This window comes from Podarcis liolepis (genome assembly GCF_965112155.1).
Source record: "Podarcis liolepis genome assembly, chromosome: 4".
Lineage (NCBI taxonomy): Eukaryota > Metazoa > Chordata > Lepidosauria > Squamata > Lacertidae > Podarcis > Podarcis liolepis.
In genome coordinates this window covers 99,353,561-99,374,759 of record NC_139558.1, presented here as the reverse complement: position 1 = coordinate 99,374,759, position 21,199 = coordinate 99,353,561, and the positions used below count along the sequence as shown (strand labels likewise).

Sequence of the window (21,199 nt, the reverse complement as noted above, 5' to 3'; positions counted from 1 at the left end):
GTGACAGCATCATTTTCCCTGACCTGGTAGGCTTTTCTTATGTTCTGATGCTGCCTGCCAGTGTAGACAATACTGAGCTAGATGGATCAACAAGACAGGCGAACTAATGGCAGGGTACTGGAAGAAGCAAAGATCACCAGGTTTGAAGCAATGATTCTTCAACATCAACTTCGTTGGACTGGTCATGTTGTGCGGATGCCTGATGATCGTCTTCCAAAGCAACTGCTCTATTCCAAACTTAAACATGGAAAGCGTAATGCTGGTGGTCAACAAAAGAGGTTCAAAGACTCTCTCAAGGCAAATCTAAAAAATGGAGTATAAGCACTGACAAACGGGAAACACTGGCCTGCGAGCGCTGCAGTTGGAGAACTTCTTTTCCTTTTAAAGGAAAGCAGGAATTTTTACTTGGCATTGTAGGGGAGGACATTAAGAGACAGGATAGCAAATTGTTTTTATATGCAACAACGGCAGCAAGAATGTTATTGGCACAGAAATGGAAGCAAGAAGAATTACCGACGAAAGAAGAATGGCAGATGAAATTGATGGACTATGCAGAATTGGATAAATTAACAGGAAGGATTCAAAACCTGCGGGATCAGAGATTCTTAGAAGACTGGAGTAAATATACGAACTATTTGAAAAGTAATAGTAATGAACAGATTACGCTAGTAGGACTGCAAGAGGTTTTGTAAGGAGGATCGTATGAAATATTGCAAGAAAGACTATGAGGAGAATTATTAGTTAATGATAATAGATAAATTAATAATAATAATTAGTAATAGATAAATTAAGAAATGCAAAATAAGTGATAAAAACAGGAAATCATCAGAGGTGTTGACAGAAGTCTAAAATATTGTATAAGATAAGAAGTTATGTTCAATGATTGTTGGAAATGATATGTTAAAAAAACTAATTCATTTTTTTAAAAAGGAAATGATATGTTAAAAAAATTAATAAAAATATATATAAATAAAGGAAAGCAGGAATTCTCAAAGCCTCAAAGGTGGGTTGCGCAAGGAAGCTCCCGCAGCTCATTTCGCCCAAAAACTCGCCGGATAGCCCCAGAATCAGCCCAAGGCTTCCCGCTGCTGGAGAACCAAAAAACATGCCGATTTGGAAGGGAAAGTCTGTGGCAAAGCAAGGAATCAGCCGCACGCAGTCGAGCGAGCCGAATGCCTCTGCATGTCAGATTAGCTGCTGCAACCGACGGAGTAATTGGGACCTTGGGGAGAAGCTGCCGACTTGGTGGCTCCTGCTGAAACCACAACAAAACTAACGGCGGTGCAAGATCTGGCAAGGATCCCAGAGACACTCAGGAGATGGGGCAGCGTTCAGAAGAGACCAGACGAGAGAGAGAGGACAGTGTCCCCCCCCAAAAAAACTCCATCCAAGTTCCATTCTTGGCATGGGAAAGAACGGATCAGGAAAAAAATAAAAAGCATTGATTTGTTATAAAAAGAAAAGTGCAAACTTAGCAGAAAGAAAGAAAACAGGGAATCAAAATTCAAAACCGTAAAGTGTCACAGCCTGGAAGGACAAAAGGACAAAGAAGCAGCACAGCTCCAAAAGGGATCGAAAAGTATTTACTCGTAACAGAGATTCCCATTTCAAATCATAAAGATTTGCAAAAATGAAAATATTCTCCATCCATAGGTTCCATCGTTCCTGAAGCTAAAGGTTCTATGTAGTCCTTAAGGAGCCAACCATTTGCATAGGCTGATAGCACTGAAGGAAACACATGCCTCAATATTTGCATAAGAAATAAAACCATGCCATTTTTTTTTAAAAAAGGGGTTGTTTGAGCTCTGCCCTTTAGAGACATTTAGCATACGAAATCTCTTTTCAAGAAGGGCAATTTGCCAAACCCTTGGATACCAGCGATCTAAATTATTAAGGTTAAAGAACTTCCAAGATTTGGCAAGGATGTCTCTGGATTTCTCTGCCTGACTGTGAAACCTTCCGGGGCGTGTAATTGACAAAGCTTTAATTAGACCCAGGCGAATTAGCCCCCATATCTATTTCCAGTTATTGGGGCCCTGCCCTTAAACCTGTGATGAGAGTATCCTTGCCACTAGGCAAGACTGCCGTTTTGAAAATCTCCGCAACCAGCTCCATATGTGGTGCTTGGGAGGGAGGCTACTGCACCAGGACAGAGGTCTGATACACTTGGCTGGGTCTCAGCTGCCCCAAATTCTCTGCTTGACGTCAGTAGGAAATCCAGCCTCGAGTCAAAAACGCAGAGAGCAAACTTGTCTGTCCCTGACCTGAGCTGGGCTTGGAAGCAAATCTTCTTTGCGCTTGGAGGTCACAGTGGGGTGAAGGGAGGGGGAAATTCTGCCTCAGAGATTTCTGTTGGGCTTTTGCTATCCCCCTGTCCCTGATGGTTAGAATTGAATTGAAATGCTTGATTGCCGGGACGCGGGTGGCGCTGTGGGTTAAACCACAGAGCCTAGGACTTGCCGATCAGAAGGTCGGCAGTTTGAATCCCCGCGACGGGGTGAGCTCCCGTTGCTCGGTCCCTGCTCCTGCCAACCTAGCAGTTCGAAAGAACGTCAAAGTGCAAGTAAATAAATAGGCACTGCTCCGGCGGGAAAGTAAACGGCGTTTCCGTGTGCTGCTCTGGTTCACCAGAAGTGGCTTAGTCCTGCTGGCCACATGACCCGGAAGCTGTACGCCGACTCCCTCAGCCAGTAAAGCGAGATGAGTGCCGCAACCCCAGAATCGGTCACGACTAGACCTAATGGTCAGGGGTCCCTTTACCTTTACTTCATTGTCACTTGTACAACTTGTATACAGTGAGATTACACGAGCACCCCCCACCCAGCTCTCTTAGACTTAATTCCCCTCATTTACTGATACACACCCACCAAACCCCAAAGTCAGTTGCCCTGTTGTTATCTTTTCATTCAGCATCCTGACAGCCCACGGATAGAAGCTGTTCTTTACCCTGTTGGGGCGACTAATCATGTTTCTATGTCTTCTGCCCGAGGGCAGGAAATCAAGAAAGTGCCGGCCAGGGTGTGAATCATCCCTGAGAAATTTCCTCTCTCTCCTGAGGCAACGTTCTTCCGCTATTTCATCCAGTGGATTCACCGGACAGCCCATAATATCTTGTGCTGTATTCACCACCCTCTGTAGGCACTTCCTATCCGTTGATGTCAAACCAGGGTACCACACCGTGACGCAGTAGGAAAGGACACTTTCTACTGTGGACCGGTAGAAGGAGATCATCAAATGTTGATTGACATCATTCTTCCGCAATACAGTGGTACCTCTGGATGCGAACGGGATCCGTTCCGGAGCCCCGTTTGCATCCAGAAGTGAACACAACCCACGTCCGCGTGTCTGCGCATGTGCAGGTCATGATTCACTGCTTCTGCGTATGCGCGTGACATCATTTTTACTGTCTGCGCATGCGCGAGCGGCGAAACCCAGAAGTAACGAGCTCCATTACTTCCTGGTCGCCACAGCGCGCAACCTGAAAATACTTATCCCAAAGCTACTTCAACCCGAGGTATGACTGTACTCTGAGGAGATGGAGTCTCTGTTGGGCTTTCTTAACCACTTGGGTTGTATTTATTTTCCAAGTAAGGTCTTCACTAAGATAAACTCCTAGGAATTTAAAGGAAGAGGCTCTCTCCACACAGCCCTCCCCGATGTACAGCAGGGAGCCAGTGTGGTGTAGTGGTTAAGAGCGGTGGACTTGTAATCTGGTGAACCGGGTTCGCTTCCTCGCTCCTCCACATGCAGCTGCTGGGTGACCTTGGGCCAGTCACACTTCTCTGAAGTCTCTCAGCCCCACTCACCTCACAGAGTGTTTGTTGTGGGGGAGGAAGGGAAAGGAGAATGTTAGCCGCTTTGAGACTCCTTAAAGGGAGTGAAAGGTGGGATATCAAATCCAAACTCTTCTTCAGGGCTAGTTCTCCTCTCTTCCTCCGAAAGAGAGCAGTGGACTAAGACTTGGAAGAGGAGGGTTCGAATCCCCACTCAAGCAACAAACCTCGCTGGGTGACCCTGGGCCAGTCACGGCCTCGTTCAGCCTGACCTACCTCAAAGGGTTGTTGTGAGAATAAAACGGAAGGGAGAAAAATTATGTCCCCGACTCTGAGATCCTGGGAGGAAAGGTGGGATATAAATGTAAGAAACGAGGTGCTGAATCGATTTTATTCCGCTTCCCATGAAATACCTTGAAGCAACTTCATGGGAAAACCAAGAACAATAAAGCAATTCAAAGGCATTCCAATTTCATGCATGAAAAATGATTCTGAATCAAACAGATTTGAGAATGGTGTTGGGACAAAAAGACTCTCAAATTTTGGGAAGAGGAAATTTTTTTCATCCTGTCCAGACAAACAATTAAATACAGCTAATTTAAATGTAATAGTTGAGTTGAAACTGCAAAGAGATAGAGGGAAGTCAACAAATTTATAAGGGACTCAAACCAGTATGAAGGTAATTTCTTTTTAGGATTTTGTGTATAGAATATTTAAGTTATGGTTTGTACACTTTAAATAATGTTGTTTTTGATAAATATTTTTCTGTTTTGTTTTGATTTTTTTGTTGAGTTTTTATTTTTCCTTTCCTTTCTTTTCTTTTTTATTAATATTTTTTGTATTATTTTCCTTTTCATTGTTGTCCTGTTTACCTTAGATCAGTGTTTCCCAACCTTTTTTGGGCAAAGGCACACTTGTTTGATGAAAAAAATCTCGAGGCACACCACCATTACAGCCCTGTGACGTCAGCGCTCAGCGTCACCCCGGGAGGGACGCACGAAAGTGTAAGTTTCAAATTTTTTCCCTCCCCCTTGCCGGGGAACCTCCAAGCAGTGGCGTAGCGTGGGTTGTCAGCAGCCGGGGCAAGGCAAGTAATTTGCGCCCCCTAACCCGTAGATTTTAGCACTTGAGTGCGAGCGTGCGCCCCCCAGATGTTGCGCCCGGGTCCCCCTGCACCCCCACGCTACGCCACTGGGGCTGGGGGCGAGCGAAGGAGCCAAGGACCCCCCCCCAAAGGCTCAGCATGAATTTATTAAATTTATTATTTGCGGAGCCCCCGCGGGCCGAAGCAGCCGAAGCCCCCTCCCCTCGGGCGCCTCCCCGCCCCCTCCTCTCCTTGGGCTGTAGGTGGAGCTCCAGATCCGGGCTTGGCGAGCGCCTCTCCTCCTCCCGGCCGGTCCGGGGGCTTCCAGCTGTGCTCCGTCCTCCCCCCACCCCTGTGGCTGAGACTTGCGCTGAGAGCCGGAGCCAGCGGCGCCCCCTTCCGCTGGGAGACCCTCGCACGCCCGCCGGCTTCCTCTCGGAGGGTTTTGGGGAGCGCAGGGCGCGGCGAGGCCCCTCGGAGCTCTCCTCCCTCCCAGTCGGCAGAAGCAGCCACCGCCTGTGGCTGGGCCGAGGGGATGGCGTCGGTGTCGGGGTGCGGAGGCTGCCTGTGCCCGGCCACGCGTCGGTGGCGCTACGCCACTGGATGTATGGAAAGAAATTGGTGTCTACATGTATTCACAATCTCCATGTGTTGTTGTTTTTTAATCACTATATGGTGTTTCTCCCTTGCTCCCCTCTAGTTAGTTATTTATCCTCCCAAGCACTTCAAGTTGGCATGCATGGTTCTCCCACGCACACAGCCTGCCCTTGAAGTAGGTTAGGTTTAGCGACTGAGGCTCTGTGTACCATACATGTAAAGCAACATGGCTTCCTCCCCCAAAGCATCCTGGGGACACAGAGCGACCCCCTCACACATCTGGCGTCAGGCATGCAACTATCTTTTAACATTTTTTTTTAAGCACTCGCACTCGCACCCATGCACTTGCTGTCTCTCACACACAAAATTCCTCTCTCCCTCTTTTCACATCCTCTTTGCCAGTTTCAACACACATGCTCTATGTGTGTCTGTGTGAGAAAGAGAGCGAGAGCATGCATGTGCATTGATTATGCTTTCATTTCACAACATAGAGACACACATATTTGTAGTGTCCCATCTCATTTCTCTCTCTCTCTCTCTCACACACACACACACACTCACACCTGCCCTGCTTCAAGCACACAGCCTGTTTGTCTTGCACTATCAATTTTCCCTAGTGGCTCCCACGCACACACTTGCACTGCCCCAGGCGCTGTTAAAGGTTCACTATTTCCAACACTTCCTCTCTCACACTCACACACTTGTGCTGCCCCCCCCCCGTGGCTCCTTTTCCGCATGCCTCTTTCTCACCCCCCAACCCCATCCCTGCTCCAAGCCCCCAACTTTGCTGACTCAGCCTATGTCAGCCTTGCGCTGCTGCTGCCTCTCCTGCGCGCTCCCTCGCCACCCTGTTTCCACAAGGCACCCCTTGGCATGTAAACAACATGCTTCGCAACGGCGGCGCCTCGCTCACACACACTTCCCGCTGCCTCGCCCGCTGCCCAGCCTCTCGCTCCCCTTTTTCCGCCTGCGCTGCTTTGCAAAAGCAGGAGAAGCCACTCCAGCAGCACAAACCATCCCTGCTTCTGCTTACACACACAGCGTCGGCGCTGCTGCAGCGGCTGCTCCTCCTGCGAGCAGTGAGTGGAGCGCAGCCGCAGCGGCGGGGGGGGGGCAGCTGAGGCGGCGGCGATAGCGGGCGGAGGAGGGGGCGGCGGCGGGGCCGAGGTGGCCGGCGGTGGCGGGGGAGGCGGCGGCGGGTGGAGCAAGAGGGCGGCCGAGGCTGGTGAGTGAGTAGGGTTGCCCGGGGCTTGAGGAGCCGTCGCCGGGAGTTGCTGCTGCTGTTGTTGCTGCTGCTGCCCGGACATGCCGGCCTCCTCCTCGTCCGCTGTCTCGCGCTCCTCCCTTTTGCGCGCGCTGCCCCGCCGCCGCCCCATTGGCCGGGTCCTGTCAGCTGATCCTGTGTTATTTCCTGTGTGTGTGTGTGAGGGGAGAATGGAGAGAGAAACCTCGGCACCACCACCGCGGAGCCGCCCCGGCTCGACGCGGATCCTCGCCGCCGCCGCCCGCCTCTCGCCGCCCGCCTCGCCCGCCTCCCTCCCACGGCACACCAGGCAATCTCTCGCGGCACACTAGTGTGCCGCGGAACACCGGTTGGGAAACACTGCCTTAGATCTTTATACATTTCTATTCTGTATTTTGCACTAATTTTTTTTCCTTATCTCAGAATATGTGATTTAGGATCACTTTATTTTTTTTATTCTTTGTAAATTTCAAAAATGTAATAAAGTTGTTGTTTTTTAAAAGTCACATTTTGGGAAGAGGAATTTGACTTTTTCAAGCGTTCAGGCTGGAAGAGCGGCGAGTTCCCTTTCAGCCCCAGCTGTAGCCAGGGAGGAAAAATGAGATGAACAGGTCACTTAAAGTTTATTGAACATTATGCATCAATATCCCGGAATCCCCTGCAGGGAGTGAGCTGCAAACTGGCAGGCAGCTTGGGCAACTGCAGAGCGTTGCAATTTTTAATTTTAATTTTTTGCTGCTGGAAGACTCAGCAAGGAGAGGCATGGAGCTGCATGAACCAGCCCTTTGTTTGGGCTGTTTCTTTCCATCCATTGTCTGCGAAAGAATGCTCTGTGTGACTCAGCACTGTGGTACCAAGCAGTGCAAGAGCAAAAACATGCCAACAGAGGGAGGAGAGACAGGAAGAGGGCAGAGGGAGGAATGTTGCTTCTGCCCCAGGGAGGAAAGCTGGTACAACTGGATCAGTTAAGCTGAATTGATTAAACTAACATTTTCAAATGGGGTTTTGAAAAAATGTGCAATTAATTCTTTGGGCTCCATGATCACTGCAGATGGTGACAGCAATCACGAAATTAAAAGACTCCTGCTTCTTGGGAGAAAAGCAATGACCAACTTAGATAGTATCTTTAAAAGCAGAGACATTACCTTGCTGACAATGGTCCGTATAGTTAAAGCCCTGGTTTTCCCAGTAGTGATGTATGGAAGTGAGAGCTGGACCATAAAGAAGGCTGATCGCCGAAGAATGGATGCTTTTGAATTCTGGTGCTGGAGGAGACTCTTGAGAGTCCCATGGACTGCAAGAAGATCAAACCTCTCCATTCTGAAGGAAATCAGCCCTGAGTGCTCACTGGAAGGACAGATCGTGAAGCTGAGGCTCCAAGACTTTGGCCACCTCATGAGAAGAGAAGACTCCCTGGAAAAGACCCTGATGTTGGGAAAGATGGAGGGCACAAGGAGAAGGGGGCGACAGAGGACGAGATGGTGGGACAGTGTTCTCGAAGCTACCAGCCTGAGTTTGACCAAACTGTGGGAGGCAGTGGAAGAAAGGAGTGCCTGGCATGCTCTGGTCCATGGGGTCACGAAGAGTCAGACACGACTAAACAACAACAGCAATTCACTGAATCACAGAACTGTACATTTGGAAGGGACCTGGGACAGAAATCTCAGCTGCAGCATCCATGACAGATGGTCACCCAAACTCTGCTTAAAAACCTCCAAGGAAGGAGTATCCACAGATTCGCAAGGTGATGAGGGACGTTGCTTCCTTGGCTATGAAGGGCAACAAGGAATATCATGCAAGAACTGGAATTTTGTTTATCCATTTGAAACAAGAGAACGCAGAACTTCCACCCGCTTTGAATTTCATCATAGCATCGTCTTTCTTAGTGGGTCGTGCAGGCCGCTGTTCTGAATTATGCTTTTTAAACAGGGTAGCGGGCCCTGGGGATGAGTTTGTGGAGCCAAGAGTTTGGGGACCACTGCTGTAGACAACCCTATGTTTCCTGCACCTTTCCATCTCTCCAAGCCTTCCTCTGAACACCACCTGCCCCTAGGCAGGAATGACAAGTCAAAAAATAAACGTAGGAAGGATGCCTGATGCTGACACAGACCTCGGCGGCCGCTGAGACCATATAACACTGGTTTTGAAAGACCTACACTGGCTCCCAGTATGTTTCCGAGCACAATTCAAAGTCTTGGTGCTGACCTTGAAAGCCCTAAACGGCCTCGGCCAATATATAGCATTTCCACCCCCATTGTTCTACCGAGACACTGAGGTCCAGCGCTGAGGGCCTTCTGGTGGTTCCCTCACTGCGAGAAGCCAAGCTACAGGGAACCAGGCAGAGGGCCTTCTCGGTGGTGGTGTCCGCCCTGTGGAACGCCCTCCCACCAGAAGTCAAAGAGAAAAACAACTACCAGACTTTTAGAAGACATCTGATGGCAGGCCTGTTTAGGGAAGTTTTTTAATATTTAATTGCTGTATTGTTTTTAACACTTGATTGGGAGCCGCCCAGAGTGGCTGGGGAAACTCAGCCAGATGGGTGGGGTATAAATAATAAATTATTATTATTATTATTATTATTATTATTATTATTATTATTAACAAGAGGAGGGGTTTATGGGGGAAAGCAGCCAGCAGGGGAAGGGTGAAGCATCCCTCCCAGCCACCGTCTCTCTGCTGCAACACAGCACCATCCCCCGAGGATGTTTTGCCGCAGAGAATGTGCCTCTGAGCCTCTTTTATGTAACCAGAGCTGTTTTGTAAATATCAGGTGGGTCCCCAGAGGCAAAGGGAAGGCAGGCAATTCAACGGAAGGACTCCGAGAAGGGTTTGTAACGTGGTCTCTTGGAACAGATGATGAAAAATATTAAGTATGTTGGCAAACCGGCTTACTATAAACATATGCAATGAGATCCAATATACCTCTGTGATAGTCTGAAGGCCTCTCATCAGATGTCAAGGAGATAAATAAGTCTACAACTTTTAGAAGGCATCTGAAGGAAGCCCAGTATAGGGAAGTTTTTAAAGTCTGGTGTTTTGTTATGCTTCTGTATCTGTCGGAAGCTGCCCAGAGTGGCTGGGGAAACCAAGAAGAAAATAATAAAAATGATAAAATAATAAATCATCATCATCAAGGCTTGGTGCAAGTGGGAAGCAATTCAGTTCAGCCCTATTTTTCAGCCCCTTTGCACAGTCGAAAACCCGGTGTGGTGTAGCAGTTAGAGTGCTGGACTAGGACCAGAGGGAGACCAGGGATCGAATTCTCACTTAGCCACGAAGCTCACCGGCAACCTTGTACCAGTCGCTGCCTCTCAGCCCAAACTCCCTCACAGTGGGGATTCAATGAGGAGGGGGGAGAGACAAGCACACGGCTTTAAGCTCCTTGCTGGGTTAAGGGGAAAGTGGGATATAAACACAAGGAACAAACAGATGCAGTCTTAAGAACTAGCAACTTGTTTAAGGGAAAAATAGACGGCGGCTCCCCAGGCGGTTTCCATCCCGGCGTCAGAAAAACACCAGTGCTCTCTGTTCCTGCGGGATCACGCGCGTCGGCGCGGTTCACAAGTGACGAGCGAACACTCACCGCGGCACTCGCGGCCCGTCCGGACGTCCCGGCAGTTGAACTTGATGTTGATCCGGCCGTCCATATCGCGTCCGGTGTCGTCGTGGTAGTAGACGAGGGTGCCGTCGACCCACAAGACGAACCAGTTCCTTTTCCAGCGTCTCAGGATGGAGCCTGTGGAGGGAGGAAAGAGAGAGAGAAAGAAAGAGAGAGAGAGAGAGGTTCTGAATTGCCCAAAAAAGATGTAAAAGCATTTTTGTATGCCACAACTGTTAAGTTGTGGGTGAACATATAAGACGACATAGCGATTCTTCAAACAGCTCTTGTTTATTCACAGGCCAGGACAGAACTGAACTGAAGGGCTCAGCCAGCCTGCTTATATAGAGCTCCAGTACAACGTTACTGTAACAACTTTCTAAAACTATCCAATCACTGAACGTCACATTGGATCCCTTATTTGCATAACTATCTACAGTATCCTCCTGCTGGCCCAGGGTGAGAACTTCAGTACATAACAACAACTGCAGCAGGGATTTTACTAGCCAAAAAAATGGAAAACACAAGAACAACCAATGGTAGAAGAACGGCAGATGAAGATGGTGGAGTTTATGAAGCTGGCTGATCTCACCAGGAGAATCCGCGACCAGAAAGAAGAGGAACACCAAGAAGATTGGAAGAAATTTAAATACTATTTGAATAAATATTGTAATATTAAAGATATGTAACTACTTGAAAGAACTAATTAGGCATAGGATTAAATTAGGATTAAATAAATAAATAAGAAAATGCACGATAAGAAAAGTTAGGAAATTTGATTATGACTGTAATACGGTTTTATGAAATAACGATATTGGAAACTGCTACATTTAATTACTAAGAAATTCAGATGGAAGAGATTAGAGGAAGTCAAGTAATATGTTTATGAAGATGGATTTCAATCAAGTTTTAGTTTATGTGGTGATATATGGGAAATTTGAAGTATTTTATGTTTCATATTTTTTCTTTTCCTTATTCTTTTTCTTTTATTACTGTTTATTCTCGCTTTTGTTATGCTTTTGTATGAAAAATAATAAATATTATTGTGAAGGGGAAAAAAGAGAAAGAGAGAGAGAGGGGGAAGGGTGGAGAAAGGTGACTACGGAGACGAAAAAAGTGGAGATGATATAGCAGTATGCAAATATAATGCCTCGTTTTTCTGCCAGCCCTTCTTGAAGTGCCGAGGTCAATGCGCCTCTCTATTTACATATCCCTCGCCCAGCTCTGGAGCCAGAAAAAGCGATGAAAAGCTGTCCCCAAGCCAAAGCCAGGGGCACGATCCACAGAGAAAGGCTGCCTTGCTTCCTGTGGGGCTCTGATGCCCTCCGCAGTTTGCTGACTCTGTTTCCCAGCCATATTCCTCTCGTATTCTGCCCCGTCGGCTGGATTTCTGTTCTGCTTTTTTATATATATAAACAAAGAGGCTCCGGGATCAAATGTCTACTAAAAGCATTTGACACGAGAAAAGAAGCTGGTTTCGCTGAGGGGCAGGGAGTGATGGGAAACTTTTGCTTGCCTTTTTGGAAAAAAAAGAGACAGAAATACAGTTTATATTTTGCTTTTGTGGGCAGCTGCAGGTAGGATGACTAAAGCACCAAAGGGATTTGGGAGCAGAGGAAGCCTTGAAGTGGTGAAATTCCCAGGGTGGTTTAACAACCCATCTCTCTTCCAAAATATAACTCTGGGAATGGTAGCTCTGCGAGGCGAACAGGAGACTCCTAACATATATAATAATTTATAATAATAATAATTTATTATTTATACCCCGCCCATCTGGCTGAGTTTCCCCAGCCACTCTGGGCGGCTCCCAATCAAGTGTTAAAAACAGTACAGCATTAAATATTAAAAACTTCCCTGAACAGGGCTGCCTTCAGATGTCTTTTAAAGATAAGATAGCTGCTTATTTCTTTGACATCTGATGGGAGGGAGTTCCACAGGGCAGGTGCCACTACCGAGAAGGCCCTCTGCCTGGTTCCCTGTAACCTCACTTCTTGCAATGAGGCAACTGCCAGAAGGCCCTGTGAGCTGGACCTCAATGTCCGGGCTGAACGATGGGGGTGGAGACGCTCCTTCAGGTATACAGGACCGAGGCCGTTTAGGGCTTTAAAGGTCAGCACCAACACTTTAAATTGTGCTCGGAAATGTACTGGAAGCCAATGCAGATCTCTCAGGACCGGTGTTATGTGGTCTCAGCGGCCACTCCCAATTCCTTTTAGAAGGCATCTGAAGGCAGACCTGTTTAGGGAAGTTTTTAATATTTGATGTTTTATTGTATTTTTAATATTTTGTTAATATTTTGTTGGGAGCCGCCCAGAGTGGCTGGGGAAACCCAGCCAGATGGGCGGGGTATAAATGAATTATTATTATTATTATTATTATTATTATTATTATTATTATTATCTCTGCATCATTAACAAACTACAGCTCCCAGAAGTCTCTGGGAGACGGCACGACACAGTGCTTTAAATATGCAGTATGAACGTGTAAAGTGTACAATTCTTCCGAACAACATGCATGTGATTTTGAGTTGTTCCGTGTCCCTTTTCAAACGATTAATTTTAAGGAAAAAGGAACCCACCATTTTTAGAGCAGCGCACCATATAATCTATTAATAATCTCCTGCCTTGTTCACCTACCCAGGGTTCCTACTCTGGATAACACCCCAACATAATACCTGAATACGGTCGTACCTTGGAAGTCAAACGGAATCCGTTCTGGAAGCCCATTCAACTTCCAAAACGTTAGGAAACCAAAGCGTGGCTTCTGATTGGCTGCATGAAACTCCTGCCGCCAATCAGAAGCCGCAGAAGGCCCAAAATACTTTGCCAACTGGAACAGTCACTTCCGGGCTTGCAGCGTCCGGGAGCCAAAACATTTGAGAACTAAGCTGTTCAAAAACAAAGATACGACTGTATTCAGTGCATCAGCAAGCCTTACAACTGACAAATTATTTCAAGCTTTTCTCCTCCAGGCATGAATCTAGTCCTCATGGTGTTTTGAGAAAGAATGAAAAAGTTGCTCTCGTGAGCAGATGCGAAGGAAGGGGGTAAACTCTCATTCCTGGGAGGTTTTTAAGCAGAGGTTGGATGGCATCGTGTCAGGGATGCTTTAGTTGTGATTCCTGCCTTGCAGTGGGTTGGACTAGATGACCCTTGGGTCCCTTTCCAACAATTCCACGATTCTACGACTGTTAACCACACATGTCTCCACACTGCCTGACCAGGAAGCAGGATGGAGAAGCCAGCCCTTGCTCGACCACAAAGGAGCACGGGATCTTACTCGTTTGGGAGAACAGTTCCTGATCCCAAGAAGATTCCCAGAATAAATGTGTGAATCACAGTAACAAGGGACAGGCAGACATTGCAGATATACAACACTGATGTTACATCAAAATGTCGGCGGGGGTGGGGAGGCTATTGCTTTTATTTTGATTATGTATTTTGTGGTTTTATATTTTGATTTTATTCTGTGAACCGCCCTGAGACCTCTGGGTATAGGACGGTATATAAATTCATAAATAATAATAATATTACAGTGTTACCTCAGGTTACATACGCTTCAGGTTACATATGCTTCAGGTTACAGACTCCGCTAACCCAGAAATAGTGCTTCAGGTTAAGAACTTTGCTTCAGGATGAGAACAGAAATTGTGCTCTGGTGGCGTGGCGGCAGCAGGAGGCCCCATTAGCCAAAGTGGTGCTTCAGGTTAAGAACAGTTTCAGGTTAAGAATGGACCTCCAGAACGAATTAAGTACTTAACCTGAGGTACCACTGTAACAACAACAACAACAATATCATCACACAGAATCAGGCCCTTTTCCACATCTCGCCTCTCTCGGGTTTTAGGAGACCCCACTGAGGGTGTCATACAATGGGGTCGGGTGGGGTGGGGAATTCTCTCAAAGGAGAAAACTTGCTTGATCGAGGGACTGTCTATGTATCTATTGGCCTATTCTGACCTCTTTTTCTCCTGCTCAAGGCCGCCCAGAAAAAGCATTTCGGTCCCAGAAATTAATTCCGAACGTGCAGATAAAATATAACTGATGGAATTCTACAGGACGGGGTATTAGTGTGCGAAAACAGTCGAGATCCAAGGTGTTAAGTTGTGGGTGAACATATCAGACGACACAGCGATTCTTCAAACAACTCTTGTTTATTCACAGGCCAGAAAAGAACTGAAGGGTTCAGCCTGCCTGCTTATATAGAGCTCCACTGCAATGCAACAGTAACCATTTTCTGTAACTATCCTATCACTGAACGTCACTTTCAATCCCTTATTTGCATATGTGGACCTGAACTATCTACCGTATTCCCCCTGCTGGCCCAGGGTGAGAACTTCAGTACATAACACCAGGCTCTCCAGGCCTGCGCTTCCAGATGGGGGAGACGTCAGGCGCTATCCTGTGGCTGACAGGTAAAGGTAAAGGGACCCCTGACTATTAGGTCCAGTCGTGACCGATTCTGGGGTTGCGGCACTCATCTCGCTTTATTGGCCGAGGGAGCCGACGTACAGCTTTCGGGTCATGCGGCCAGCAGGACTAAACTGCTTCTGGCGCAACGGGACACCACAATGGAAACCAGAGTGCACGAAAACGCCGTTTACCTTCCCGCTGGAGCGGTACCTATTTATCTACTTGCGCTGGTGTGCTTTCGAACTGCTAGTTTGGCAGGAGCTGGGACAGAGCAACGGGAGCTCACTCCGTCGCGGGGATTCGAACCGCCGACCTTCTGATCGGCAAGCTCAAGAGGCTCAGTGGTTTAGACCACAGCGCCACCCGCGTCTCTCTGCATTAGAGAAGAGCAGGCGTCGAACAAGGACCCCGAGGAAGGTTCTGGAGGACGAGAGGAGAGGGGACCCCATGTGTTTGCTCTCACTCGTGCATCTCTCTGGAGACAGCGAGCAGGAACAGGTGGTCCAACTTCAAGGGGACGGACGGCAGCGCAGAGAGCGAGGAGAGGTTTCTTCTGCCTGGGTGGCTTCAGCAGTTATTCAGGTGGATGATTGCCTTGAGCAGAGCGGTTTGGAACAAAATGTTGCCTAGGCTACAGTCCTCAGCCCACCTTCTGTCGAAAGCAACGGGCCTTGCTTCCAAGTAAACAGGAGGAGAGGAGGAGGCCAAGCGAGGGAAAGGGGGAGACCTTTGCTTTTGGAACGAGTGTAGCCAAAATGGAATATAACTGACATCTTCCCTGGCTGCTAGCTGGAGCTCATGGGGGTCAGAGTCTTGCAATGTCAAGAGGCTGCATCAAATTCATTATTACTTTGCCTGCTGTAACTTCTTATTGGTTTCCCCCATTATTTTTTTTATTTAATAGTGGCAAACTGCCTGGGCAGAGAAGCAGGACGGAAGCGAGCAAACAAGTAAGGTTCCGATCCTGACCCCCTTTACCTGGGAGGAAGCCCCAGTGAATGTAACAGGTAAAAGTAAAGGGACCCCTGACCATTAGGTCCAGTTGTGTCCGACTCTGGGGTTGCGGCACTCATCTCGCTTTATTGGCTGAGGGAGCCAATAAAACAGAGGGAGCCAAAAGACAGTTTCCGGGTCATGTGGCCAGCATGACTAAGCCGCTTCTGGTGAACCAGAGCAGCGCACGGAAACGCCGTTTACCTTCCCGCCGGAGTGGTACCTATTTATCTACTTGCACTTTGATGTGCTTTCGAACTGCTAGGTTGGCAGGAGCTGGGACAGAGCAACGGGAGCTCACCCCGTCACGGGGATTCGAATCACCGACCTTCTGATCGGCAAGCCCTAGGCTCAGTGGTTTAACCCACAGCGCCACCCACGTCCCAAATGCAACAGGACTTGCTCCTAAGTAGACACGCCGACAAAGGAAAATGCCTCTGATTAAACCTGGTCTCCCTTCTTTTTATACATAAGGGAAGAAGCTCTCCCACCAACCTCACAAAACTGCCTGTGGAGAATCAATATGGACTGTCAGTGTTTTAAGACCATGTAAAACAGGAACTCCCAAACTCGGTCCTCCAGATGTTTTGGGACTACAACTCCCATCATCCCTAGCTAACAGGACCAGTGGTCAGGGATTTTCTGGGCCTGTCCTACCATTGGGCAGTTGGAATATCATTACAGCAAAGCAAAGTGAACATTGTTAAAGGGATTGTTGCATTCCACCACCTTTGGGGGAGTGCTGATGGAGTTTCTGCTTCTGGTACCAAATGCCCTAAGATATAATAATAATAATAATAATAATAATAATAATAATAATAATAATAATAATTTATTTATTTATACCCCACCCAACAGAATATGAAAAACATGATAAGAGTATGAAAAGAGCCTTTCTGGACCGTACCTGGTTCACCTTCCCATTTTTGACAGTAGTCAGCCAGCTGTGTCTGGGAAGCAGACAGCTTTGTCCATCTCTAGCTGGTTTTTCACAATCTTTTGCAAGCTTACCTGGGAGTAAGTCCCTGCTCCCAAGCAGACACAAACGGGCTGTGTACTGATTCGGGGCTCGGGGTTCGAACTGTGCAAGGAATCCCAAGACATAACTGGTCTCTCAAGCACCCCATCATGAACCCAGCAAAGGCAGCAGTCCCAGAAGCTTGCCCGCCTCTCTTCGGAAGAAGAAAGGGGCTATTATATAGTCGTAAATTCCCAGGCTAAGACTTACTCTGTCTCCAGAGCCAACCGCATTTCAGCAGGGCCATTTCTGCAGCGATCTCCAGGCTGATCTATCCCAGGAGGAGAAGAACTTAAGAAGGAGAGGAAAGGCAGGAGTTAGGAATGCAGAACTATCAGGATGTAACATCAGATCACCTTCACTCCTCTCTCTCCTGTCCGAGAAAACAACTTGTTTTTTTCTGCTAGTGGGAATTTTCCAACCGTGGGGTGGAGAGGAGGGAGGAGAGCGGCAATTGGGGTCACTGGACTTCTAAATAAAGGCACAGAGTGTGCGGCTAACCAGATCTTTTTTTAATTCTCCTCTCGAATTATCTCTGTTATGTAAATTACAAAAGGGTGGGGAGGGGAGGCTGCGGCGCCTTTTCCCTCTGCGGGATTTAGAGATTAGCATTTTGCTTCTATCTTTAACTGAAGCTCTCTAGAACATACCTGGAGCGCAGGGCATCGCTTCCAAGCAGCCTCCCCAAACCTGGGGCCCTCCAGCTGTTCTGGACTACAATTCCCATCATTCCACCCCTAGCGGGGCTGGTGGGAATTGTAGTCCAAAACACCTGGGTTGGAGAAGGCTGCTTTAAACTGCTTTCTAAACGTCCCGGCTCCTTTCTGCTGCTGAGCTGTTGCAAAACACCCCTTCACTGTGCAGTCAGGCTCACAATGAAAACCAGGTTGGGGGGAAACAGAGAGTATAAACACCCACCCATTCCGGGTTCTGCCACATAAACAAACCCACACGGCTTGAAAGCATATGATTTCACTAATTTGCGCAGACACACAGAGCGCAGAACTTGGCAGAAGTACAGAAATGGAATCAAGACGGTGGGGAATATAAGCATGGCGCCACAAAGCGGCCAGGCAAGGGGGTTGGGGGAAATGTGGTATAATGGTTAGAGTTGGATTTGGACCTGGGAGAGATAAGGGTTCAAATCCCCCCACTCAGCCACGAACCTTTCGCTGGGTGAGCCTGGACCCAGCCACTGCCATCTCTCACGACAATCCTCCTTCCCCTTCTCTCTCCCCCCTTCTCGCCCCCCCTCAACCCCACATTGCTTACAACAACAAAAAATGCCTCATATTGACTGTAATTGACCTTTATGAAAGACTCTACAATTTGAAAACAGAGACACCGAATGTACTCTTGTTTCTTATGGGAAATCTTTCAAAAAAATAATAATATTTGAAACAGTAATAATAAGGGGGGAGGGGGGAGAGAAGAACCCTGTAGGCCACCTGGAGTTCCTTGTAGCCAATCAGAGGGGATATAAATGCAATCAATCAATCAATCAATCAATCAATCAATGAACGGGGTGGGTGGCCAGGAACCCAGAGCAGAAAGGGGAAGGAAGATTCGGGTCTGCAGAATCATAGGAGCACATGGAAGCACATGGAATCCGAAATTAAACAATTTTTAAGAATAACAAAAAAATCTGTTTTTAGTCTATGAAATAATGAAGATAAAAACGAGCGGTGAAAAGTCCAGGAGTTTCGTTCAAACAGGGCAACAAAAATACTACAAAAAAGTACCATTGAGGCTGTCGCCCAATATACACTTATAAGGGAGCAAGCCTCATCTGGCGCTTCCCCCCAGGTAAACCTGCCTCGGATCTACCTGGCTGGATGAAGCCTGCAAGGCGAGGGATAAATGTGGAGAAGAGAGGAGATATATTTTTTTTCCAGTGGCGGCAGGAGAAACCCAAAGCCGGATGGGAAAGGATCCCCAAAGTTTATCTCTGCGTTCCCGTCTCTGCCCGCACAAATCTGCTCCGCTAATCTGGAGCTTGAAACTGGACCCAAACTCTATTTGCGATTCCACCTCCGGCAGAGGAAAGAGAACTCAAAATGAACCCGGGTCGCCGCGCTCTGACGTTGCCTGGACCAGGGTTCGGTTACACCCGCTTGCTGGACCGCTCAGATCACTCACATTTCTCCTGAACGAAGGGGATGGATGCGCCTTGGGGCTGGGTAAGGTGGATCAGCTCCGCTCCCTCCTTCCCACACCAAGCCTGGGATCGGGGCGGGTGGCTACAGGGCTGCCTTGTCGCCTCTCTCTCTCTCCTCCCTTCCCACCTGGTGGATCCGTTGCAAATAAGAAGCTGCGCCGCCTCTCCCGGGGTTGCAAAGATGCGCACGCGATGGCCAGGTGCGCCCGCGCCTGCCTGCCTTCTTGCGCGCAAAGAAACTCCGCCACGCGCCACCCCTTTGCACCATCCCTCGCCCAGCCCATCAGGTCCAAGTCCTCTCTTCCCCACCCACCCACCTCACCCTGCTTTTTACCTAGAGAGCCCCCGCCGCGCGCTGCCACCTTTCCCGGGACTCGCCGGGCAGCCACATCAAACCTCTGGCAGATGGAAACACAACACCCTCCCTTCAAACGCCAGCTCTCTTTCTCTCTCTCTCTCTTTGCACAGAATTCTGGGAGTCGTAGTTTGCACTGGGCAGCTTAGCCCGGGATGGACTTCAGCTCCCAGGATGCAAGAGGAGGAGGAGATGCTCGCCTCCCCCTCCCCAAGGCCCCCCTCACCTGACTCCCACTGTTTCGTTGTGCATCCGTTGCAAAGGGGAGGAAGGTCATTAATGCTCTCTGGTGCCTACTCAGAAATCAGCCCCATTGCTTTCGCATGGGGCTGACCCCCAGGTATACGGGCATCTAGGGTCCGCAGCCTTGGAGAAAACAGAAAACTGGGGAGCTAGATCTCCTCTCCGTCGTCATCTTGACCCAAGAAAATCAGAGTTTTATAGTTCAAATCGGGGGAAAATAAATACAGTAAATGGACAAAAGTACAGTGGTACCACGTGTTACATACGCTTCAGGTTACATACGCTTCAGGTTACAGACTCCGCTAACCCAAAAATAGTGCTTCAGGTTAAGAACAGTTTCAGGTTAAGTACGGACCTCCGGAACAAATTAAGTACTTAACCCGAGGTACCACTGTACAAAGATTCACAAAATGTTTAGGGGTTTGGTGCTGGAGGAGACTCTTGAGAGTCCCATGGACGGTAAGATCAAACCTATCCAAGGAAATCAGCCCTGAGTGCTCACTAGGAAGGACAGATCCTGAAGCTGAGGCTCCAGTACAGTGGACGCTCTGGTTGCAAACGTGATCCATGTGAGATGCACATTCGCAACCCGCAGCAGTGCATCTGCGCACACACGGGTTGTGATTCGGCGCTTCTGCGCATGCGCAAAGAGCAATTTAGCACCTCTGTGCATGCGTGACCACCAAAACCCGGAAGTAACCCGTTCTGGTACTTCCGAGTTTTGGAGCGTCCGTAACATGAAAAAACACAACCTGAAGCGTCTGTAACCCAAGGCATGACTGTACTTTGGCCGCCTCATGAGAAGAGAAGACTCCCTGGAAAAGACCCTGATGTTGGGAAAGATGGAGGGCACAAGGAGAAGGGGACGACAGAGGACGAGATGGTTGGACAGTGTTCTCGAAGCGACCAGCATGAGTTTGACCAAACTGCGGGAGGCAGTGGAAGACAGGAGTGCCTGGCGTGCTCTGGTCCAGGGGGTCACGAAGAGGCGGACACGACTAAACGACTAAACAACAACAAATGCTTCCCCCTGCGTCCCCCCCCCAGAAAAAAGCACTGGGCATTCCAATCTTCCAGTCCGAGTGGGACTTTGTTCTTTTGTTGGCTGAGTAGCAGGTTTTAGACAGGAAAGACCCACAAGCTGTGTCCACGCCACACATTTAAAGGACACCTCGCACACCCCACCCCCATAGAGAACCCTGGAAACTATAGATTTTTTAAAGGTGCTGGGAATTGTAGTTCTCCTAGGGGGTGAACTACGGTTCCCGGGGTTCTTGATGGGGAGGAGATGCACTTTAAATGCAGGATGCATCCGCAGCCTGGGCAGGTGCAGTTGAAGCAGCTGGAAGTGTGTGCAGCAGCGATGCTCCCATCTGTTCCCCGCAGCATGTTTCTCATTTTGCTCTATTTTTAGTGGCGCTTCAGCACATCGGCTGCTCAAATGATGCTCCGGTGACTTGCGCCCCCCCCTCCACGCCGCCCTCTGGCTTAGAGAAAGGACATGAGGCACTGACCGTGCCAAAAGAGAAGCCCACCAAGACCCACACTCTTCTGTCCCTCCTTACGTAAGGCTTTGGCAAAACAGGAAAACACGATAAAGCAGACGAAGGCATCTTTCCTCTGCCTCGGGGCCACGACAACCAGGCGTGTGCCAGGCATGCGTCTCCTCGGGAGGAGGCGCCCCAAGTTGTTTTCACCACTGCTCACCCCGGCTCGCTAAAAACA

At 48.5% G+C, this 21,199-nt stretch overlaps 1 protein-coding gene across 3 annotated transcripts in view; it reads right to left on the bottom strand.

The window, feature by feature from the left end:
• PLEKHB1 (pleckstrin homology domain containing B1) overlaps positions 1–19,350 on the bottom strand; it is a 41,326-nt gene extending 21,976 nt beyond the window's left edge. Inside the window, exons 1-3 of one of the 3 annotated variants that reach the window (XM_083500058.1) lie at positions 19,211–19,350; positions 16,929–17,009; positions 10,281–10,433 (exon numbers count right to left, since the gene is read on the bottom strand). In XM_083500058.1, coding sequence (XP_083356184.1) covers positions 10,281–10,433; positions 16,929–16,965 — 190 coding nt within the window. In that variant the 5' untranslated portion in view covers positions 16,966–17,009; positions 19,211–19,350. Of the gene's footprint in view, positions 1–10,280; positions 10,434–16,928; positions 17,010–17,368; positions 17,727–18,857; positions 19,173–19,210 lie in introns of those variants that run through there. The other 2 variants (XM_083500059.1, XM_083500060.1) reach the window with 2 other exon arrangements.
• Between the last annotated feature and the right edge of the window lie 1,849 nt (positions 19,351–21,199).